This window comes from Dromaius novaehollandiae, chromosome 4 (genome assembly GCF_036370855.1).
Source record: "Dromaius novaehollandiae isolate bDroNov1 chromosome 4, bDroNov1.hap1, whole genome shotgun sequence".
NCBI lineage: Eukaryota > Metazoa > Chordata > Aves > Casuariiformes > Dromaiidae > Dromaius > Dromaius novaehollandiae.
The window spans coordinates 9,721,352-9,746,461 of record NC_088101.1 but is presented as its reverse complement, the minus strand read 5'-3'; the positions used below and the strand labels follow the sequence as shown (position 1 = coordinate 9,746,461).

Here is a 25,110-nt window from a genome sequence, read left to right as displayed (position 1 = left end):
AGATCTTACATTAAACCATAGCATGGTACTTACTCTCTATCTATAACGAGGCACTCCACATCATTTTCATCTGCAATAATGTTGGCTGATCTGACATCATCACTAGGAGTTGAAACAGATTAGAAAGAATTTAGAAGCATATCAAAATCCTGGAAGTATCCCACACTGTACCCAAGAAGGGTCACTGTTGCTATAGGTGAAACTCCCGGAAGGCCTCTGCAACCTCTGTTTGGATAAGCACTGCTAAACCAAATCCACGATTCCAGCATTTTACTAGGCATTATCATCTAGCACAGAATTTCCTCCAGTTTCAATAGGGTTTAGATCATGACTAGCAACTTTCCAAGAAATTAGGATGAGATGTAATTAGCATTACACCAGGATTTACTGCCCTTTTTTTATTTCAGAACTGATCCTCAGAGATAAAACATTCCTACTCAATCATTCACATAAATATTCATAGAAATGAACACAAAGGGATCCAGAAGCTAATTTGATTGATGATTTGAATATTTTTAAATTCCTTAATCTTGTTGTTGTTGTTGTTCAGTAGGCTGTGTGAGAATTCTTCCATCCCATTTCTGTAAGTAAATGCCTTCTTAAGAAGGAGAGAATTACTTTTACATTTAGATAGCCTAAAGTACTTACAGTACTACTTATTGCCAAATCACACATCTCAGTGACCAAACGTGAAACAAAAAAACAGATGTGAACTCTAAGAAGAGGTGCAGTTTTCTCTCTGTTGTTCAATTTTCTAGTGACTGTTTTATGTCAATATGTATTTTGGAGTTCACTGTACATTATTCATATTTGCCATCCTTTCAGTTGTGAGAGGGAATAAAGAAAGCTTACTGTAAAATATTTATGTCCTATGTAAATTTACATGTCTGGTTGGTTGCTAAAAAAGAAAGATACAGATTTTTTTTTCTCAAGGTCTTAAGATAACCTATGACATATGAATGCTACAAACTTTCTGAGGTTCCTGACAGCCAACAAATACACAAAGAAAAGAAATTAAAGAAAGGGAATGCTTAAGATATTGAGCACAAAAAAGTTCTCCACTGCTTAAAGGGTTGTTTTTATTTATTTGTTGCAAGCACTATCTCTCACAGGTTTAAAATTAAACCAGTGCTCACAGCAATCTTCCCAGACAAAATTACCATATAAACTGTATCAGCAAAAGCCCCCCAAAAGCCACTGAACTAAACTGAACAAAACTGAACTACTGCAATCCACATGACGGTTGACATCAGGTAATGCAGCCATATAGGTAAAAATTACCTAAAGCCCAGCTGCAACATTTGGTGAAGTACAGGGAAAATAAATTAAGACCTTTGGATATCTCAGGAAAGCCTGGATACATTTTCTTGGAAGAAGCCACATGGCTCATACACCATGGCTTTTCTCTACTGCTTTCCTCTGTTCCTTATTATCATGGGCACTGGCATGGAAACCTTGTCTGGTAATGATGGAACTCTTGCATGCTAGGAGTCATACAGAACCTGGCACAACACATTTCCACCACAGCTCCTACTGAAAGACAAACACTAAGCAACACTGCAGAGAGGGCTGGCATTTGAATTTTTCAAAGTAGATAAAAGGTAGGTGACAGTGCGTCTTTTAAGTTCTCTCTCCAAAAAGCAAAATATTCCAATAAATCTAGCCATTGCTTCTGACTGACGGCTTGACAATCAAAACAAAACTTATATTCAAAACAGTCATGAGGTGTATAACAGGACACACTTTGATAGGTCAATTGAAATACTATACAGTATGAATCAGACAGTGTGAACTAACCTAATCAGAGCCTTCTCCCCAAAATAATCTCCCTTATGTAGAGTCTTAATCAGCTGAGGCTGTGAGTGACCTGCAGTACTCTGGGTAACTTTCACCTGGAAAGTAGAGGAACAAAAATTTAGCACAATAATATTCAATGCAACCCATGGCTTCCCCTTCTTTTCTGTCTATTTTATGGATGCCTAAAACTCGACAATGTTTCATTAAGAGTTACAAATAAATATAATTACTCCCTCCCCTCAAAAATGAAAATCATAAAACAGTCCCTGCCTCTCCAAGATTTTAGCTGAAAGATGGAAAAAATTAATATATTTATTATTACCATCCCCTCACCATTTTCTCTTCCCACCCTTTAAAACAGAGCAACATAAATCCCATTTCAATGAAAAACTGAAAGATATTTCAGTTCCCATAGTGGGCAGACATCACGTGAGCTTTTTACCTTATCAGTTAAACAGAGAGCCTCCAGAAACGATAACTAAAATTTTTACAAATAAATCAGCCCACAGACTCTACAAAATAATCACAGTTATATTTGCATGCATTTTATCAATATTTCATTTACACATCTTAACACCATTCTTAGTTTAAAAAATAAGCAAATTGTATTGATCAGTTCCTCAAATGACATTTTATTGTTTTGAATAACTCCATTGGTTTAAAAATACCATAAAGTAAACGTATTTATGATTTTAAGCAGAACTTGGCTCCTACTGATGTTTGAATTTCAAACTAGTCTCCTTAAAATCTTCAGAAAAGGTTTGCTCAACAACAACGAATCTCTGTTCAGCTCTCGTTCTGAGGCAAAGTTCCTCAAAGGCCTTTTTGTAACTCAAGTTCAACACTGTTTTGGTTCTGGGCTGTCTCAAGCTCTAACAATCAAACTTCAGGCTCAGAATACAAGCTTCTAACAGATGTTATCACTAAAATTTTAGACACATGATTCATCTGTCTGAGTTTTCATGAGAAGATTAAAACCTGCCTATACACTTTAACTTTGCAATAAACTGCTATCAAAGACACCTGCCTCCTCCGTCACCAGTGTTTAGCAGTAGCAAATGGCACGTTTGTCATACCTAGCAATTGCTGCACCGATGGAGCTGCTTCCACACGAGCACTCTTACTACTGCCCACACCCATTGAAAAAAAGAAGCAGCGTCTTCAGACACAGACACCTTTTGGAGACATGACATGCTTACTGGAACCTTACTGATGAAAATGTTCCTGATTTGGCTCTTTAGAGTCTTGTGTCAGCACCCAATGTAACAGCTCAAGGATAAAGGCTGCTGGCTGACTCCTCAGGGAGCAACAAATTAAAGGAAGTAGATCCTGACTGAGTCACCTGAAAGTCCCATCTCCACTGAGCCTGGTACCTCAGACTCCCTCACTTCTCAGTTATTTCACAAATCTGCTTTTCCCTGCCAGATATTGCAACACCTAGAAGACAACATGGGACTTCACATCTCCACAGAGGTATCAAGAGGCTTTAGAAGACACTTAAATTACATTATAATTAGAACAGTATATCATGGCTTCGTTGTAAATGAAAATCAGCCTCTCATGTTTGATACACCACTCTTGGCTCTTATCACAGTAGTGTGAACTTAACAACATCCTCGGAAACTCTCTGCACAGTTTTTACTGAAGACCACCCCCTCAAGACAGCTTTTGACGTGCAGATGTTCATATATGTTGCATTCTAACAGTTAGCTTTAGTATATCTTACCTTTCCTTTTGCTATGATAAAGAAGGTACTGCCCTCTTCTCCTTCTCGAATAACATAATCTCCCTTGTCATAGTACTCCTGTTGGGGGAAGCAGAGACACTTGAAAAATCTGATTACTATGCAGACTTCTTAAAACATCTGAATGTTCCATCAGGGTTTAACTTCCTACCTCCTGCACATATTGCATCCCATAATAGTATGCAAGCATTCGACTATTTAAAGCATGATGGCCAATCCATAACATATCTTAATGCAGCGGTGTGTTATTTGTTTAAAAAATGTCAACGTTGGCATCATCCTTAGAAAGCAGGGGAAACTGAGGAAAAATATATCAAAATCTCTTTGTGCTTAATGCTGATTCAGGCTGGATTGTGCACCCTCTGATCTACTTGTTTGCCTTCTTAGATTCTAAAGGTATAACTTATTTTGATGCCACTAAATGTTATTTGTCGCCAGCCTGAAATTCTGCTCTGATCATTCTAAAAACACTGCTGTATTAAAGATACAATTTTCTTTATTTTTATTTTCTTTATTTATTTTTCTTTCTTATTTTTTTAAAGCTTACCGAGCGCTGTTTAGAACAACTTAACAATATCTTACCACCTCCAGGCAGTCCATGATCTTGGTTAATTTATCTTCAGGTAAGCTTTTCAGCAGGGACACACTTCCGAAAAGCAGAAATGCAAAGCAAATGAACAAAAATAACTATCATTGATATTTTTTCCATAATCTCGACTCATCTATAGCTTGTACAACCACATTTTATAACCACCTAAACTAGTGCAGCTATACAAAACACAAAATATACAACATAAAAGGCTCAAACACTCTAAACCTGCTTTTTGCATAAACCGAACTTGCACAAATTAGGGAAATGTGGCAAATATTGGTGAGTTTGTCAATCAACTTTGCATTCTGGTATAAGAAAAAAGCTCTGGCAGGTGCATTTTTTCATAATAATGTCAAAATTCTGTCATAAAGAATCCTTAATTTATCGTGAAGAATGAGACACTGTACTACTTCAATAATATCTTTTCAAATGCACTACAGAAACTGCAAAATCAAACACAGGTGAAAACTTCAAAACTACTTTGGCAACTATTAGAAGAGAACACAACCACAGGGACACCACTTAGTGAACTTGCTGTCAAGAATGAAAAAAAATGTTCTGTCCTGAACCCCCTGACGTGTAAAAGCCAGGAAATGATAGAGCTCTCTAGTTAATGGGTCCCAAGACAGAAATATTTATAGAAATCAAATGTGGAGACAAGCAGTGAGTGCAAAAACGCACAAAACATCCTATGCACGGCCAAGCTTGAGATCTCATTTGGAAACCATATCAGAATGGCCATTCTTTGTTAAAGAAAGAAACAAAAATACTAAATCAGCTACTTGTGGTTTGGAACATCTAATTTGACCTTCTTCCTAAAGGAAGAGCACTGTATATCTCCCAATGTTCCCTGCAGGAGAGAGAATTAGTCTATTATTAGTCCTGTAGATTTCCTAGGCCAGGAATTTATGTTAGAATTAGTCCATAGATTAAGAGAGATGTGCTCTTCCAGCCTCCAAGAGTTGAGGAATATCCCACTTAATCTACTCAAGCTGCAAATTAACATCCAGTTGGAGGATTTTGTTGACCTTATTTGTTTAATATACTGTTTCAACTGCTTGCCACGTAGCCTTGCTATACATTTGTTCTCTTCCTTAAAAGCATTCATTTCATCAAGCACATATTGTTGTTTCATAATGTGATGCAGGAGAAAAATCAAAATGAGAAAAACGTTTCTGTGAATCCTCAAAAAATCTCTAAGACAGGCACGATATTGTTGGGCACCTTACAAAGTAATCTAAACTGGTACTTAGAAATAGAAATGTATTATGTTTACCTTCTAAGGAAGCTTCTGTATTGCTCTTGTCTTGTTTGTGCTGTCACCCTCATGATATTTTGAAACACTTCTCTGTCCAATGCCCATGTTTTAACATTGGTGATTGCTTTAGAAAAACAAACAAACAACAAAACCAACAGTGTTTCCCAAAGATTTGATGGAAAATACTCCAGTATCAGGACATGGGACAATATAGCCTAGTCTTCAAAAATGCACAAGGCCAGATTTTCAAATATTCAGTATCTACTGCAATCAGATGTTTAAAAGAATTCAGCTCCCATTTAAACAACGGTCACTAAAATAAGTCTTAGATTTCCACATGGTTCCTCCACTGAGCACTTTCCATGCAACCCAACAAGCTGAGTTACCTTGAAAACCTAGCCATTTACTATGGGCATAAACAGGACTGAATGCTTGTGAAAATCTATTCCTAATCATGGACAGTATTCTCACTCCAGAATTGCAATCTAACCTGTAAAAGAGCTCATTAAAAAAAAAAAAAAGGCCTAAGGTTCCAAAACTCATGATGTAAGTGTTGAATACTATGCCGTGGATCCATCCGTAATTCAGATTACATGCAAATATTTGTAAGATATGCAGTAAGATAGGAATAAGACAGGTCAAGAAATTCATTTCATTTAATGGGATCCAGTGATCCTGTCACATTTTCCCTCCAACTTAAGCCTGCTCATAAGGGAATAAATGGTAATCAAAATATTAGAAAGTATTGATTACCTTTGGAAGGGTAATCAAAATATAAATATGGAAAGCATGTGCAAGATCCAACATCATAGACACAAACCACTAAGTGACCTCTGTGTGCAACAGCTGACACAACAGGACACATTACACTTCCTATTTTTAAGACATTACACTTCCTATTTTTAAGCAAAATAAGATGATTCCATTGAATTTAATCTTTTTTCTTTAAAAATATGCTGCATTATATTCCGCATTTTTACTTCTGTCATATGAAGGAACAAAACTGTTTTTCTCTGCGTTAAAAAAATCTCCAGAGAAAGCTAGAACAACTGATTCCCTCAGTTTACCAGCTTACTAGAAACAAAGAAAAGCATTTTTACAGGAAAGAACAATCCCAGGTTTAAAATGATGCACAAAGGTCGGTTATCAGTCTCAATATGTAACCCTGACGCATAGGTACACTCTCAACTGCCATCAGACTTTTGCTCAAAAAAAATTAACTCAAAAACATTTTAGCTCAAAAAAATTATTTCTGGATGCTGGGAGGGAGAACAAAGGTTTCATTTTGTTTTTGTTTTTATCCTGAACAGCATCTCTCAGTTTCCTTTGCATGAAGGAAAGATGGCACGTATGAAAGCTAATGAGAATCCATCTCATGTATCTTGCACCTTTAGTGAATAAAGCAATTATACAGCTAGAAAAACAACTGTAACCTCAAAGATGAGACAGAGAAAAGAGTTTAGAAATAAATGTAGCAGAAAATCATGTTCCCACCTTCAAACACATCTACTGCATATAAAGATGTTGCTGGGTAGTACCAACCATTAAAATGCTCTCTCTGGCTAAACTCCTTCACTTGTTTTCCAAAGACTGCAGATAAAGGGTTTACTAGATCCGGCTTCAGTAAAAAGTTTTCAAGATGTATTTGCTAGTCATGCTCAGTTAAGGCATTTGCACTGCTCTTTCTCCACTACAACACAGGAAAGCTACTGGGGATGGGTGGAGGGGAATTTCTGCAGTGATTTTAAGTATTCAAACACCCTTTCTTGCCCATAACGAGCTACCTAAAAACCAATTAACATTAACAAAGATCTAAAATAGCATGACATCTTGCCATGCAGGACCTTTACAATGCTAATAGTGTATAGCATGCAAAAAGGAAAACAGGGAATACAGTCAAATAGAACGCTGCACTAGTAAGAAAAATAATCAAATTATCGATGCTGTTCTGTTTATCAGGCAGCCACAGAAAAAAAACGATTAAATGTAATAACTTCCATCTGCATAGCCAGCAATGATGAAATGCTTAAACTGGGTGCAGGGAGAAAGACCAGCAGCTTTTAAAACGAACAACTACTTGTTTTGTTCCATTTGTTCCTTTTTAAGTCAACATGAACTCTTCATACTTACCACTGTTTCAGGCTTCCTGCAGATTTAGACAAGAATAGATATTAACCTCCAAAACCAAGTTATTTTTATGGATCACTTACTGCTTTGCCATGAAATAATTACGGCAGGCTAGAAAAGGAACCAAAGGGTGCCTAATGGATTAAAACTCAGTGTTATGAAGGAAGATAGATATTTATGTCACACCACCGCCTAACAGCTCCGTCCTGGTCAGCACTGTAAACACAAAGCAAAAGCCAGTATTTGCCTTGGAGAAGGCCGGGCCTGCAGAAGAGAGATGTCTCACCTAGAAGTTTCATCTCTCTCACTACCTTCTTTGTGATCAGACTCTATCTTCTCCCGACTGTCAGGTCAGACCTCCACCTAGCGTTACCCACTGCATGTCTGAACAGGCCCGTTTAGCTTTCCAGACAGAGAGATTTCACAATAATCCAGTATTCAGTCAAGCTACTCCTATGTCAAGTCTATGAAAAGGAATACAGAATTTGGCCTCTGTCTGCACATTAAGTAACTGTGCACTAAGGTGCAGAGCAGTACTACCTTTTTTTACAGGGACTCAAGTCGAAGAACATTTCTTTGTGATAGATAAAACGTTCTGAAACTTGCCTTGGAGCAACTGAAAAGTTTAAGTCATGTTATGTTAAAGAGAAAAGGCTACACTGTATATGTCACATCAGTAGTCTGTCTCCTCCTGTGTAATATTCAAGTCACTCCACTGCCCGCTGCAGAATTAAAATGATACCTTTCTAACCATTCCAGTCACTCCTGATTGTCTGTGTTACAAACACACAGGAATGATTTTGGTGGCATACACAGGAATAAGCACGGTGAAACTGTTCTCAGCAATATGAGCCACATGGGATCTTCTTTTCACAAGGCAATCTCCCAGGCTCTGATTCAGGGAAGCATTCCTTTTCTAAATCCACCTTCAAATAGATGTTTGGAGACCCAATACCACTTACTCCTAACACAGGCATTCAGCATTTTCAAAAGGAAGAAATTAAGACTCAAAATAACTAGTTAGAAGAAAAAAAACCCCACCAAGTTTACAGCTAAAATAATAATGTTTACTCAGTTGAACACAAATTCTAGTGCTCTACTTTTCTGTTCCCTCTCCTCCCTCACTAAAACAAAGCTCAAAAGTGAAAATGGATCCTGGCAAGACTCAGTAACTTAATGATATAGAACTTAAGGAAGTACAAAAGCAACAAATTCCTACATCTTTTATTTCCTCTTGAATTAGGCTTTATCTGCTCTATTAAAAAAAACATGGTTCTGAAATCTTTTCAAACTCATTGTAATTTAAACCTCCAGGCTGAATTTGAAACAACAGCGTAAAAGCCAAAGACCATCACTCCTACTAAATCATTCAACCTTTAAACATAAGCCTTCCTTAGCAGTTAGCTTTGTACAGATTTGGCTCACCAAAGACTTTGGAGATGTCTGATCCTTTATCAAAGGTCATTCTCAGAGATGGAAATATATTCATGTCATAGTATTAGATTCCCCAGGCAGGAAGAACTCAAAGAAGGAAATGGGAACTTACTGTAGATAGTCACCACATGCAGACATCTATTAAATGATGACTTCAAAGAAAAAGACTGGATACAACGGAGACTTCACAATACTACATACCGTTTTTGTTTGAGCAACGTTGTCATAATAAACCTTGCGTACCTTTCACAGAGGCTGTCCGCGTACAGTTGTATAAAATGGCTAGTTCACCAAATGCTGTCCACACAGGTATTGAGGAGAGTAGCTTGTTCTGCTGAAAGACTTCCAGATTGCCCTCTGTCAAAAATCATCAGGATAACATGCATTAAAACTGAGCTCTACTACACAGAGTGAAGGGTAAACAAATCAATACAGTCCCGGCCTCCCTGCTCTCTGGAATACAGGCATGGGAGCAATGATGCAAATCAGCATAAATGATTCTTTGAAACACAGGTATAAACCTGTGGGGAGAAATCTTATTTTTAATGTGTTGCTAATTGAAGGTTTTGATGTGGAAGATGAGACAAACTTTTCAACACCAAAAAGGACATGGAAAAGAGTAATTCTAAACCCTGATGGGATAAACCTTTGCTACAACAGAACAGTCAGTGCTGGCTGAGATAACCTAATGTGGTCCAGACAAACCAGTCTTACAACAGTGCTCATAAGAGAAACTGCTCATGCAGTTTATCTGTTCATATGCGTGTGTGTGTATGTATGTGCAGAATGTAGGGGAGAGAGTAGAAAAAGGAAAGCAAGTAATGCCTCCTTTAAGAAACGGTCCTTGAGCCTTTCTATACATTTAGTGGAAGTCAAAGAAAGTCTGAATTTCTTCTTAGGTTTATGGCCCAAGAAACCCCTCCCTCAAACATACCCTGAAAGTTTGTCTCTCTTCTCTCCAGGACACTTATTAGCTCCTCAGAAAAAAAAAGGCTGCTGTGCAAGTAAAACTTCTGGGCTCACAAATCCTTCTTCAAATTTCACCAGTTTTTCACAATTTAATCATTTTGCTTAATAAGAATATAACTTTCTCATTACAAGTCCTGCCTCCCCTTTCTCCTTGCACCATCTGTGTTATACAAGCACAGCTACCAACAATTTTTCACACTAACCCATCTACATGAAGCCAGAAGATAGCAGATGTGCTTTCTAATTTGTGCCATGTACGCTTCTGGCTTCAGTATTGCTGCCTCAACAGAGCAGACTTTCATACTCATGAACTCTAATTCTTAAGAGCTGCTGGACTTCCTAGCAGTCCAGAATTAATGAAGTTTGCAAATGAATTACAAATAAAAGTTTCTTTTTTTTTAACACTCTTCTTTTTTTTTTAGTGATGAGATGATGAAAGAGACCATTTCCTGCATGAGTAACTCCAAGGTGTTCAACTCCAGTACAACTGATTTCTGCATGCTGTTAATTCAGCTTTGAGTAATGGAACAGTAGCAGTCAACAAAGAAGACAGCAGCAAGATATTTTCAGACCTGCTGGTATTATCTTATGAGGTTGTCTTAGCCCAAAGTTTGTTTTTTTTTCCTCAGAGAAAACAAGCAGCTGGCTTTTAAAAAAGGCCCTGAACTCTGAGAATAGCTAACTCAGACCTCACCCATCAAGGGCCCACAAATAGGAAACTGGTAAGAGCTCTTAGGAATATTGAAAAGTAAGTTTATTTTAGAAATGGCTTCACCATAGAGCAGCTTTCTGGGTTTTAAACTATACCTGCTCTTCTTTTGGACAAGAGAGGCTTGGCTCTATCTACAACAGCTAGGATTTGCTGGCCTCTAGGCTTTGCAAATGAAAGAAGCCTCTCAAGTTCTTCTACACAGGAAATAGCATTACATCAAGGTAGAAGTTTCTAAGGCACTTTCTGTTCCCCTCACTCTGTTTCACAAAAAAAACCCTCCCAGGTAAAACCCCCATTGCCCTCAGCAGGGCCAGCATGAATGACTTAGGAGCACAAAGGTCAACACCGAGGTCTCCTACAAAGACTTCTAAGTGACTTTCCTCTTTCTGGCACACGTGTATTGCACATACAAGCAGTACTCACCTTCGAGTACAAAAATGTGATTGCCTGGCTCTCCCTGTCTGATGATGTAACTCCCTTGCTGGTAAGTCCTTTCATACATACATTCCACCATGTCCCGAATCTGCTGAGGCTCCAGTCTCTTCAGGAACTGATTTTTATTCAGGGCATCCGTGATGAGCTTCTTCTCACTGGTTTCAATCAAAAACCAAGTTTAACAGATCCAGCATGGTTGGGGTATACTACTAACCAGACATTCATTCCTTTCAAGATGTTTCCTCTCAGTTTGAACATGGACAGCATGACTGTTACCACTGACTCATGTTATAGTCCTTGCAGCTAACACACATCCCATTGACACACTGCATCATGGCCTCTTTCCTTCTGTGTGACCCCAAGTGCAGAAAGCATCAAGTTAGATGTAAAAAGATGCCCACCAGAAGGCAAGCTCCCCAGAAAATTTTGCACTGTTTTCCGCCACATTCTTCCCCCACTGCATCACTAAGGCATACAGCCTTATTTATCTGAAGGAAAGGAATGTGAAAGGTAGGCTGCTGCCTATATAGGAATGGCAACCCCTTATAAAATCAGGCCTGCTTTTTTAATACTCTGATGCATTTTTTTTAATTCCTAGCAAAAACATAATACTGATAATAGAAACAAGGTTAAATTCAACATTGATGGTAGTAAAGCCTCATCAAGTTTTCCTCCTTTGCGGAGAGGAAAAAAGCAAGCAAGGAAAGAAAAATATACAGAAACACAATGAACAGGTGCTGCAGATCCTTAGGAGGATGTTACAAGGCCTCAGAGGGGAGAACGCAGAGCAAATTGTAAATGAGTCTGATTAAAAAACTGACTACAGAGAACTTCACTCGTGCCAGCGAAATGGCACTGATCGTGTGACATTCCCTGTTCACAGCTACAGAACAGAGCCATGACCAGGAAATGACTTGAAGGTCAGCTGCAGAATACCTGCTGAACCTCCCCTCCACCTTCACAAGAGAGGCCCAAGATCCAGGGGAGGGGGTGGGGGGGGTGTTAAGGCAGATTCTTTCTGCACTGTTCTTTGCCCTCCGTTCATCTCCGTGCAAAACTCCTCCTGCTATGTCTTCTTCCTTCTTCTTTTGCACTGATGACAACAAACAGCACAAAAGCTCCCGAGTAAAATTCCTGCGGTAGCCTGCCCATTTGGGATGACAAACATACCGTCTCCTTAAGAATGACCAGGTATGGGAGGAGTTTTTCCCAAACAACTCTTTCCTCTACTGCGCGTTTTGGAATGTTTAGGGTATAATCAGAAGAACAAAAGTGAGACAAAGGCTGGTGCATATAAGTACATAGTCATTAATGCTGACCTCCTTGCTTTCTGAAATTCAGCATCTGGGGAAAGGCATTTATATTATACCATCCTTTGGTAAAGCTACAGCAAACTATGCCATCAAGGGCTGTTTTGTTGAAATGTCTTTGGAAAATCTTCAGGATATCTGTAAATATCAGACAGAAAGCAGATACAATAGGCACACGAGTGACCAAAAACCAGTCGGTCAGGGCCTTGAGGGCAGTAATAATCCTTACTTGCCCTGACCAGCTTCACCTGGTCCCCCCACCCATGCATCCTTTGCCCATTGGCCTGGCTGCTCTATTTTAGCCCAGGCCTGGGCCTTGTCTCCTTGCTAAATGACACTGTAGATGTGAGTTTCTCTGGTTGTGTTTCCAGTTTTGCCTTCTGGTTGGCTCTTGGACCTCCATCCAGGCAGCTGGTCTCCAGTGCTGTCTCTGGCTTTGTCTCCTAGATGGCCATTGGATCTCTGTTGTGGCCTTGTCTGCAGTCCTGTCTCTGACTCCTTGATGGAGCTTGGACCTCTGCTGTATCCTGTCTCCTGCTGTTCCTGGCTAGGCTCCCTAGATGGGACTCCTGAGGTACCCTGTTATTGCCACCCTGCCTGGACTGGGTGGGTCTGTGGCCTGGTCAGTGAGAGTGCTCACTGCCTGTGCCATGGCTACCTTTGGCATCTGGATCACCTTCCCTTGCAGAGCAGCCCTATTCTTGCTGTCCCTGGTACAGGCTCTCTGCATCTCCTCCAGGAAGAGCAAATACTGACAGGTAAATGGAGTGGCTGCAGGGATAAGGGCTGCTGGTGGCTGGATTTTAAGGAGACTATGCAGGAAAAACAGAGGATGTATGACCAACTGAGTGGGGGATGGGGGGAAGCTGTCTGTAGGTATATGTTGGACAATCTATCAGTTTTGATTGGCTCAAATATGTTTTAGGTCAAGGGCTTCCTATAAAGCCCTAGAGGTACAGCACTGTTTTGAATCCATGACAGAAATGAATGCAATTAATCGAATGGAGCACTGATGGCGCTTTCATGGACCTACTGAGTGGATTTTTCTTCACAGCTGAAGTGAAAGACAACCTATACCTTCAAGTCCCAATGCTCCTACTGTGCATGTATAGTCAAGCTACCTAACAAAATAAATAGCTTCACAACTTCCTGAAATATCTAAAGCATGTTCTTGCTTGTACTCATACAACAAAAGGCTATCATCAAAATTAGGTCATGTGGACAAATCTTTTGAGGCAGCATCTAGGAATGAATGATTATTTAATATTATAAGTCATATCTACCTGCCTTACTAGGCATACAATGCCTGAAAAGCAGTAATGGTAACAAGAGGCCAGAAAATAAAATCCAGTAGGTATGGTAATGATTGTACTTGGAGCCTGAAATAGAATCTGTAAAAACTTGTCTTCTTCCAAAAGCAACAGTTACATTAGAATACAATCTCTAACATAATTTTCTGCTAAAAATGGTATTTAATTGATCCCACCCTATATCATGCACACAATACTGCAATAAAATACAGAAATGGCTATGTAATAGCAAGCGCTGTAGCTTCCAGAGACACAGAATAGAAGACTATACAGCTTTCAGAAAGTGTTGCTGGCTATGCAGTGGAGGATATAAGATGACCAAAACCACGGCTCAGGCTCTGCATCAATCGTTTGCTGATTGTGCTTGTGCCACAAGCACAGCGTGCCAGCTCTCTACAATAGCAGTTCTCAACTGTTCTGCTTAGCTTCATTACACTACACTACACTACAATTTCGAGAACAGCTGTTGCAAGTAACAAGTTTTCCAGGAAGGACAGAAGGCATTTAACCTTATACTCCTGCTAGCAGCTGCCATTGCAAATAATTTTCAAAGCTAAAAAGGGGGTGCACAGCTCTCCGCACCCATCTTTCCGTCTTTTTTGAAGTATTTCTCTAAGTTCTACCACTAGTATGATTAGCTTTCTTTCACCACCTGCTGTAGTACTCATCTCCTGACTTCACTCTCCTCTCTGCTATTGGCTGTTGTAGATGTGTCCCTCTTTGAATATATTCCCAATCACACTGCCAGAAATAGCACCTGCCAGTCAAAGAACTGGATTGCCCAGTTATTCCCATCTTAAGACAGATGAATCTGTGTGTCGTCACACAGGTACAAAGACATGATGTATCTTTTGTAGAGCAAGGATTTCTGTTCATGTATTTTTCTGCTAGTAACGCGAAAGATTGTGGTTTTATGCTGTCCTTTACTAAGGGACATAAGTGTTAAGCATAGTGCTTGTTCCCCCTCCAATAATGGCTAGGGTCAAGATCCTGAGCCCACAGTGGGAAGGGATTTTACATAGGCAGCTTAAGTATTGCTGATGGAGGTTGCGAGTTCTAGAAGCACACAGAGAAAAATGGAGAAGTGAGCCCCACAGACACAGATACTTGGTGGCACTCACATGAATAATTTGGGGCAAAAAATAAGTAAAGAAGTTAAAATAATTCCCATTTGAAAGACTCTTGAGAGGAATCTGCTTTCAAAAAGATTATGTTCAAACCCTCCAAAATTTTCAGGAGGCCTTAGCCAAAATTTTTCAGAGCTCAAATTTCCATTGAGAAAATCCCACGTTTTTAGAAGCTGAGAGAGAAGATGAACTTATTCAACTATCTCAAGAGATTAAATATACACATAAGAAATAATCCATTAATATTTGACTGTTAAAGCACCATGCAAAGTTTGTAGGCCTTTCGTTAAAATCAGTCCTGTTGAGTTATTCCAAACAAAGAACTATTGTACTCAAAAGCCCTGCAAAATGAATCCTTGATGATTATGCGGTTTGTTCCTACAATTGCTTCTAAAGGTATCCAGCAATATTCTGAACTTGATGCAAATTCAAGAACATCCCCTGGAGCCTCCTTTCCCTTCCTTCCAAAACAGTTTCTTTCATAACTCAGTAGGAGCATTCTGCAATAATCTTACGTGAAAGTGGGGCTGCATTAAGTCACATTAACAGCCACTTACATCAGCATGTCTAAACACACTTTTATCGCTGCTGTTAGGATAAAGAAACAGTAATAGTTTTTAATTACAGTGGACAGAGACTACTGTAGACAATAAAGAGTTTGCTGCTAGACAGTGAGATGACACTGTACTTGAAAAGATCAGGTTTAAGGACTATGAAGTTGACTGTCAAACCTCCCAGACAGTCCTTTCACATATAGCAACTGTCTGAATTTGACTGACTTAAGAAAGTATTTACAGTTTGGGAATGGAAACCAGATGCTCGATCCTTCATTGAGTCCCTCGATAGCAAGATGATGGCGGCTTTAACAACTCCATGCGTATCACAGGAATATCTGACTGCTATACACAGCACTATTATGTCTGTAACACAGTTAGACGATATTTTCTCACATTTGTCACTTTCTAAAATATTTGGAGGAATAAAAGACAAAGCTTGCCCAAAGATTCCCCCCTACAAAATGCCTGAGCAAAATGTTTCACTATTACTTGTTTTGTTGAAGAAAATGTAAATATATGTATTTATCTACTCATTCTTCCCTCTGACCCTGTGATGTGTGCGGGTTTATAAAAGACGTTAACTAAAAAGTAAAAAAAGCATTATGCCTAGGCCTAAAAGCTACCACAGATAGACATCTAATATTATGCTGGCTGTGGCAATAGAATAAAAATGTAAACTTGCAAATGACTGAAATATTTCTGAGCATGCTCTTTGAGGTTTTTAACTTGATTATCCACAGAAACCAAGGTTTCATTAATATCTTACAATTGTATTAACTTAAGGCATCCATTCTTGCTGTATTGCATTCCAAGCTATCTGGTCTTTCAAAGCCTAAAGTTTGAACAAAGTCACTTCCATCATTGCAAAGCAGATAACAAGGATCTATACTAAAACAGATCTAAGTTTCAGACTCTTAGCCAGAAAAATACATGAACTCTTGGGGACTAAACTGCGTGTAAAACAAAACTACTCTGGTTACCTGTCTTTTACCTGTGATTTTAGACTAAAAAAGAATATTAATACAAAACATCACTATAAAAAAAAACCCTGTAATTGCTGGAATGCCAGTAATAATAAAACTTTATACACGGCTATCTAATTGTCTTTCTAACTACTAGACCATGCTCTTCAAGCTAAGAGTAAAGCCCAGGAATATTGCCACTTGATGTCCTACCAAGAGCTAAAGAGCTACAAAACAGTTAGTCATGGAAGAATTTTAACTTTTAGTTAAGATTTTTTTATTTTTATTTTTTTAATTAAATCTTAAAACTTTTTATATTTTTGATTAAATCATTTTTTTTTCTCAAGAACACTGGGTAAAACATTAAGAAGATTAATATAATACTATAAGAAAATATTATTTAATCTGTGGCATAATCTAATCAAAAGTTAGGACATCCTAGAAGAGATTTTCTCAATTCCAGCCCCTCCAATGCCTTATCATACAACAGATGTACTGTAAAATATACTTTTCTTCAGTTATAATCTGGGCTCACCAGAAAAAAGTCTACATGAGCTCTTTAATCAGCTAAGACTTTGATCATATTTGTCAAATAACTATTTTTGTATTATAACCTGAAGACTGGTCCAATGTCCAAAATTGTTTTTTACTTTGTTTTTCACTGCAGTTTGAGGAGCAACCTCTTTTTTATTTTGTAAAGAACACATGGCAAATAGTCTCTAATGCTAATTACTCTGGCAAAGTTTGCACATTTTCTAGCACTAGATAATGAAACAGAAATCATGAGTTCCATTTCATTCTCACATTACCTATGCTCAGGACAATAATGAGCAGACAAATCAAAGTTTATGGCCATCATGGAAGATTAGAATTTGAATTAAAATTAAAGAATGTGCAAATGAAGGAAACTGGGAAAGTGCTGAAAAGAACAGAAGGAAACAAAGGTACAAACAGAGTAATAGGAAAGCTGTAAATGGTGGGGAGGAGAGGGGAGAATGGCCTGCTCTTGCTGCCCTTTCAGTCAACACTATTTGTTGTTTTCAGTGAAATCAACATCACAATAAATGCAGGAATGATCTGTTTTAAATCCTTATGAATCAATGGGAATCCTTTCACTAACAAAGATCATCTCTGAATCAGATTCTAAGGGATGAAAGTGGTAAAAAAAGAAAGAAAGGGGAGAACTTCTCCTTTATCTGGTTGTGTTATACATGTGTTTATATATGTATACATAAAGACTCTTTCTGAAAGAAAATGGAGATAACATACAATAAAAATGAAAATGTTTTAAAGTGCTCAACCACTGAATCCGGAAAGAAAACATCGGGCCCTTTCCACTTACCTAATCTGTTGTATGATCAGCACTACATTTAGACAGTGTAGGCTACAATATTTGCATTTGTCCTAAACAGCCATGTCTGTGGTGGACGTTTACCTCATCACCTGGCTGTTCTCTTTGCTTCACTCCTTAGCGCTGTTACAGTCTTGTATTTCTGAAGGCATGCTAGAAAACCAGCTGGTGGACTTCAGTACACAGATCATGCTGGGACAAGACAGGTAATTACAAATAGAATACTCTTCAAACAATTTTTTAAAACTGCCAAGCCACTGGAGATAGGATGTTATTACAGTTCCCTTACTCTGGAAAAATACTGCTAGCTGAAGCTTTTAGCTCCTGATCGTGACTCAGGCATCCTTTCTGGTTCATGAGACACTTCTAACGTAATGCTGGATAAGACTGACGATAACTAAATCCAAACCGACAACTTTTATCATGTCATTATCGTACAGATCCAAATGTGCATTGAATCCTTCATAAAATAATAATACAGCTCCCCACAGATCTGAGACACTTGAGCTGCTGGCTGAAGTTCAGCTTTATTCTGGCTAGCACTATGCTCAGGCAGATACTTGGGATACTGCAAGGTAAAGGCAGGCCTAAGCGTATGTTCAAGGACACCAATCTGGATATCTCTGTCCACAAGGTCAGCTGCTGTCCCAGATACCACTGCTTTTGCAAAGGTATAATTAGATTCCAAGAGGAAAAAGTAAATTCAAGTGCCTAATAGAGAGGTGCCTAAACCATAACTGCCAGAAGCTGGAAGGCAGGAAAAAGCCTCCAGAAGGATAATCACCCTGTACAAACCATTTCATTATATATTGTACCCCACCATGTCAACACTGGGCTCACTGTTTTTACATAGCTCAGAGTAAGTGTCCATATTGCACACGAGAGAGAGAAGCTGGGGCCAGGGGCTCTTCCTCAACTATCCTTACTGTAATAATTGGGGACTTTGTGAAGCATCCAGCCTTATGCCCATTTCAGTACTCCACAGCATAGCTTAAACTGTAAGCAGAAGGCAAGCCTGGACCTCAGAAGAGGCTTGGGCTGTGCTTAGCTGACAGTAGAGACAGTTCCCAGAGTGACTAACAGAGCCCTCGGTGCCTCTCCTCAAAGACAGCTGAGATACAGAGGCCATCAACCACCCACCACTCTTCATCTGAAGTCTGTGGGACACGGATGGTTCTTGGTTCAAGAGCAGTGGATTCCCTGCCCTGCCTACTTCCCTCATCTCTCCAGAAGACCTTTTGCCCTTCAAAAGGTCTCTTTTCTTCAGGTTCTAGTTAGGGCAGTAAGGTGAGAGCCCTCCACACACACACACTTCACAGGACTTCAGGACTTACACATCCCTCATACTCTTTCCTCAAATATCAGTGAGAATACCCTCAAATGTGACATGTTCTAGTAAGCTCTGAAAGAATGAGAGAAATCAAGGTCTCAAAGTGTTTGACTGCACTGTTTAGTAAAAAAAACCCACAAAAACATAACAGAGAATGAATAGAGTGCCCTTTGGAGGGCAGAGGCAGGAAATGGGAAGGGACTCCTCTGGAAGAGTATGTCATTGCAACGGCAGAAACACAAGTGTACAAATGGCATGCAGTGAGCTCACCTGGAATCCTTTCTGACTCTTGCTTTTTCAAAGGAAAACCTAGCCTGCTTGCTCAGATCATACAGCCATGTTGTCGGTTCTGCAGACACACCTTCCTTAGCACCTCTCCTGCTATTAGCAGAGACTTTAATCCTTGGAGCCACTTTAAATGGAGAAGCCTGAAGAGAGCTCTCTCCCTGAATGTTAACAACATCCTGCAGTTTGTTCAGCTGTATACACTTGCTCTGAAGTTCCTTGGTGAGTTCTGCTATGACCTTAGTCTGCACAGCCAGCTGTTCCTGAAGCTCAGCAACATGGCATTCACTGTCTCGTAATTCTTCATCTTTTCTCTTCAGCTCCTTTTCCAGTTCAAGCACCCTGCTGCAAAGAACATCAACTTGCCCAGTCACACTGATGCCCAAAGCTGGGTCCTTCAAAAACTTATAGTTGCCAGCACAGCCAGTAGAGAGGTTTGCTATATGTCTATCTGGCCGCTTCAGATGCTTGGGTTTCACTGATCCATTGCCCATTTTGTCCAGAGACCTAGGTAATAACATACATTTGTGGTTTAATTTAATTGCCCAACCAGAAGAAAAATATTAATTGTGGTCAGATAGCAGGTAATGAGTTTAGCATTTATCTGGCAGCTGAATTTGAGATATACAACTCTATCTAGCATCGCAGTTTATGCTTTCATCCTTTCCAGTCCTGAAAGTAGTAGAGGAAAGGGCAAGGAGAAGAGGTGGGTAGGTTGGCGGATACAAAGCAAAAGGTTGATGGCTGCTGCTTCTTTTGTGTGTATATAGAAAGCAAGTGATCTGTAAGCTTCTATCAGCTTTACAAAGACAATATAAACAAAAACAGCGAGAACAAGAAAAGCTTGTGCTCTACTGCTGAAGCAAGAAAATGTTGTGACAGGAAAAAACAAAACACAGTTCTGTTTCATTTCCACATTGAAGAATAACTACTGAGTATACAGACCACCTTATTCAGTGCGTGAACTTCTGCCTGGCAGTAGGGACATGTGATTAAGGGCTAGAGCTCTTAATAATCAGTAACAATGAAAAACCACCTCTCAGATAGCTGTTATTTAAAAGAAGAATATTCATACTGATCGGAATAAAGGTCTGCCTAGCTAGTAACCTGTCTCCAACTGTGGCCATAAGCAGATCCCCAGGAAAGCCAAAAGGACAAGCATACAGACTACTTCATCCAAATGTTGTCCCAAACTTCAGATTTCCTGCACTTGATATGCTTCATCTAAAAACCCTCAATGAATCTCTCTTTCTAGTACTTGTCTTATTTTCCCTCTAAACCATATGAACCTCTTATAACCTTATATGAAGCTCCATGGCATCCCTGGCACGAGTTCCACATATCTGCTCTTTTGGCATGAAGAACTACATTCTCTTATTTGTCTCTTCCAAAATGAAACTAGAGAGCATCACATAAGGTTAGGAGGAGTCAGTTTCAAAATGAGTGATCTCTATTCACCTTTTCTATACTGTTTTGTAGATTTCTGTCCTATCTCTCTGCCTGAAGGTATTTCTTATCCAGAATGAAGGGTCCTAGCTTACTCAGTCCTTCCTCACCTCAGTGGCAGAAACTACTCCAGAAGTTTGACCAACCTTGCTGTCCCTTCCTGATAAGAAATTTAGGGCAGACCTAATTTACTTCCACCAAGACCAGGCAGCTGGCATTGTTTCTGTGAATCTCTTACAGGCTTTTAAATGTGGTTCAGGCTTGTTAGTGTAGCAGCAGCTATTGCCATCAGGGAACAATGACCTTTCATGGGAAATTATCCCTTTCCGCCTTCTACTCATGAAAGCGAACAGGAAAAAAGAGCTTAGATTCCTAGCAGAATGTCTACACTCCAAGCCCTTGTTGCAACTAGCAGCTTTCAGTGAGTTCACAAAGTGTTCCACCTTTCTCCATGGACACAATATTTGGCAGATTTTCTCTTATAATTTTAAGAGGAGCAAGGAAGCAATATCTGCTGCTTAGGTTAGGCTGTATTAAATACTTTTACTACACACACTTGGGGGGAAAAAAAAAACCCTACAAATTGCTCTTGGGAGCCCAATGTCCAGCAGTCACTATTTCACTGTATCCCCACACTACTCTTGAAGAGCAACGCCTGTCTCCAAATCCCATCTGTGGGCCACAGCAGTGCCAGGCTTCAGTTCAGCACACTTCGAGCCTGAGGAGACACCCACTAAGGGGGAAGAAACATAGGGCTGCTCTGTGTTGCCCAGGCCACAGCACCACACAGAGGTTTTCCCAAAAACCTCCCTATACAGTCCTAACAGAGTGTGTCTCAAACAGCTGAGAAAGTCTCAGAATGCAGCTACTGCTACCAGAACACAGCACTGCAAATAAGCTGTTTTGAAATGGTAGCACCGGATGATTTCACTCCAGTAAGCCACTCACTACCGATCTTCCAAACTTCTTAGCAACATCCCATGATGAGGAAGGATTAGATAATTTTGGCTGGATTTATAGCTGGATGTATTTCCACTGAAACAATTACTTAAGAGTACTTGCTTTGTACAGTAGGAGAGCACCTAGACTCTCAGGCATGTTTTCACTAATCTCCAAGCAGATAAACAGTTTCTCCTATTAGACATTATAAATGGGCAAAAAAAATGTAGTGATAAGCACAAATATCATAGCTACAAAAGCAAACTGTGAGGTTACCTGGCAAATTAGTAAGAGCTAAAGTCTTCCTTTGGAGCAGTGCTGTGACCTTTTCTAAGTCCTCCTGCCAGCCCAGAACCACTGAGAACGGAGAAAGCACCTTCTGTTGGTCAATGCTAAAACAAAGAACAAGAAATTTCAGGTTTCACTTTCTTATCTTTCTACATTTTCTCCTTCACGACAGTATCAAATGTAGGACAGGAGAAACCAAAACAGCCTTGCCAAAGGTACAGAAATATGCACCTGACAAGAGCAGATGTAAAAGCATCACACTGGGAAATCAAGATGAGACAACTCCACGCTTTCCTTCCAGTCTGGGCTTTTGCAGCTTGCTGCCATCTTCATCAACCCAGCTCACTTTTGTTCCATGGCTTTTCCCCCCTCAGTCTCATCCGCAGAGGTAAATAAAAGGCTCGGCCTCTCCTTACTACACGTTCTTATGGCATCCCATGCTGCTCACTGCTCAGGCGCCTGAAGAAGCCTGTTCAACTCAACCCTGCTCTTGCAGGTGCAGAAGATCACAGCACAGAAGACAACCTGCCTCTTCTGTTACATCTGTTACAGAAGATCTTTCCCCTGGGGTCTGATTTTTGCCTCATCAACGAGCTACTTCAAGAGGCTTTATAAAAAGTACTGGTGCGCTCTCCCATGCAGTCAGGCTGCTAGCGCTACCGCCCATCCGCCAGCCCAAAGCAGCTGCCAGTCTGCCTCATGGAAGAGGTAGAACATCCTCAGCCCGAGCCTCAAGTGACATGGCTTAGGCTAATCCCTTCTACCATGTCATTGCAGCCAGGTAAGACTGGGCCCCGGATCACCTACAGTGATTATATGACAAGAAATAAATTGGGAAGCCTCAGCAATTTGCTTTCACTGGCTGCTGTAACGGTACTTCTAACAAATCCACAACTCTGTTCTGGTTTGCTGTCCACAACGGCTTAGAACTGAAATGCTGGACAACACAGATCACATCTCAAATCTGTCCAGTCTTCCTGACAACAGTCTTTTCTTCTCTAAACTGCTCATTTTGCCCCTTTACTATGTGTGCCTTTTGCCCCAGTTCCCTGGATGCACCTTGGTATCTGGTGTTTCAGCTAGGTGACAGGGCAGTATGCTGCTAATGAAGTTCATCACAGGTAAATCTGTCCCGTAGAGGGGAATTTAAACAACTCACACTCATCAAAGTGCCAAACTAACTTATTTAACTCGGAAGAGGGATCTCTGTGTCACCACATACGGCTCAACCAAAGACCTCATCTCAGTGGGCAACCATATTAAAATACAAAAGCTAGAACAAGTGTTACAATACACAGAGTAAAAATGGAGAATACAGGAGACATGTCAACCCACAGGACCCTGTGGCAGTCTCCCATAGACTGCTAAATACAGTAGCTGTCACCACATTTCAGAAAAGGATACCACAGACTTTTAAGATGACCTTTAAAAATGGATAGGCAGAATGCCCCAGGGCACAGAAAAATCTCATATGAAAGTCAAATGCACAGATGGAATAGGTTCACCTTGCAGAGGGTTGATGACTCGGAGACTGAAGTTCATAATATAACAAATGCACTAGAGCGAATCCAGCAGGAGCTTCTGTTCTCCCACCAAATAGACACAATTAACAGTCAGCGTACAACGTGGCAAAATTGAGAACTGAGAGATTACCGTTTCCACATGGTGCTATTTATGGGTAAGGGTATAGGAAACTCAAGAGGAAGTATTTAACAGGAAAGAAGAAAAGGCTGACAGGTAATTCAGCATTATAATAGTTAATGCAGAACAGAAACCTTATGCCTCAAAGATGTGAGCACTCTTTACCCACTAGTGACGAGACTAAAACCTAAAACAGAGCACGCTCCATCCACTACCTGCAGAGCATTTCACATCCTCCTTCAATGCTCCCGATGCAGAGACACAGCCCTCGACTGGGCAGACTCAAACCCCCCCGGAGAGAAGGGGGGAGGCTGCGACCCAGCAGCGTCCGCCCCGCGGCGGCGCAGCTTGTCCCGGGACGCCAAGTCCTTTGGGTGCTGGCACCGGGCGGTGTCCCCGGCCGCACGGGCCGCTTGGGGGATGCAGCCCGGGGCGGCGCTGAGCGCCCGGGCCGCGCTCCACGGGAGCCGGGTCCGCCCCTCGGCCCGGGGAGCCGGCGCTGCCGCAGCCGCCCCTCCGCCGCGACCCCCCGCGCCGCCGGCAGCCCAGCCCCGCCGCGGGGGCCGCAGCTCGCGCAGCCCCGCCGCCGCGGCGCGCCCCGACACCCCCGGCCCCGCGCGCACCCGCCCGCTGCCCCCTCCGCGCCCGGCCCCGGCGCGGCCCCGCGGGCGGCCCTCACCTGCGCGCTCGGCTGGGACCGGGCCGGGCGGCGGCGGGGCGGACTGAGGCTCCCGCGCTCGCGGCGGGGCCGGGGCGGAGGGAAACGCCGCTGCCCGCCTCGCTCGCTGCCCGTCACCGGCGGCCGGGAGGGGCGGCGGGGGCGGGCGGGGGAGCGGCCGCGGCCGTGCCCGCCCGTCCCTCGGCGGTGCGGGGGCTCCCGGACCGTGCGGGGACGAAAGGGGCGCTGGGCTGAGGCCCGCAGAGAGGGCGGCCCCGGCCCGGGAAGCGGCAGGGTCCCGCGGGGTGCAGGGAGCCCCTGGCTCGGTGCCCGCACCCGGCAGGGAGCAGAGCTCTCCCTCGGAGCCGGCCTTGAGGTGGGCGACCCAGCCTTGCCCACCACAGCCGGGCTGGCAGGGGCGGCCCTCCACGGCCAGGCAGTTTGGGCCAGGTGCCGCACAGTAAGCCAGACCCCATTGCCCACCCCACCAGACCACCAAACCCGGGGCCCAGCACGGGCTATGCCAGCAAGTCCTTGCCCTGCTTGCTTCCCCCTGACCTTAGGAGAGAGCCTGGCGTGACTAAAAGGCACACAGCAGTGTTGCAGCAGAGATCCTGCAGTCCTTGTTCACCATAACTGACCCCCGGGCACCGCTGCACCATCCTCCTGCAGTGCACCTCCTCGCCACCCAGGGTTTGGCCTCACGGGGGCTGCAGCAGGGCAGCTCGCCCTGGAGCAGAGCATCGCCCCTGTGTTCGACGCTGCCTCTTTGCCTGTTGGGATGTGTGCCTGTTTCAGTACCAAGGGCTGTTCTCTTCTGGTGCTTCTCTTTATGGTG

The 25,110-nt window shown here is 41.6% G+C and overlaps 1 protein-coding gene across 1 annotated transcript in view; it reads right to left on the bottom strand.

Moving 5' to 3' along the window:
- Positions 1-25,110, bottom strand: part of PRKG2 (protein kinase cGMP-dependent 2) — a 57,817-nt gene that overhangs the window by 23,894 nt on the left and 8,813 nt on the right. Inside the window, exons 2-10 of the mRNA XM_064510391.1 lie at positions 21,962-22,077; positions 19,286-19,807; positions 11,057-11,223; positions 9,196-9,309; positions 5,410-5,515; positions 4,124-4,187; positions 3,524-3,601; positions 1,798-1,892; positions 34-102 (exon numbers count right to left, since the gene is read on the bottom strand). Of these exons, the coding sequence (XP_064366461.1) occupies positions 34-102; positions 1,798-1,892; positions 3,524-3,601; positions 4,124-4,187; positions 5,410-5,515; positions 9,196-9,309; positions 11,057-11,223; positions 19,286-19,794 (1,202 nt within the window). The 5' untranslated portion in view covers positions 19,795-19,807; positions 21,962-22,077. The remainder of the gene's footprint in view (positions 1-33; positions 103-1,797; positions 1,893-3,523; positions 3,602-4,123; positions 4,188-5,409; positions 5,516-9,195; positions 9,310-11,056; positions 11,224-19,285; positions 19,808-21,961; positions 22,078-25,110) is intronic.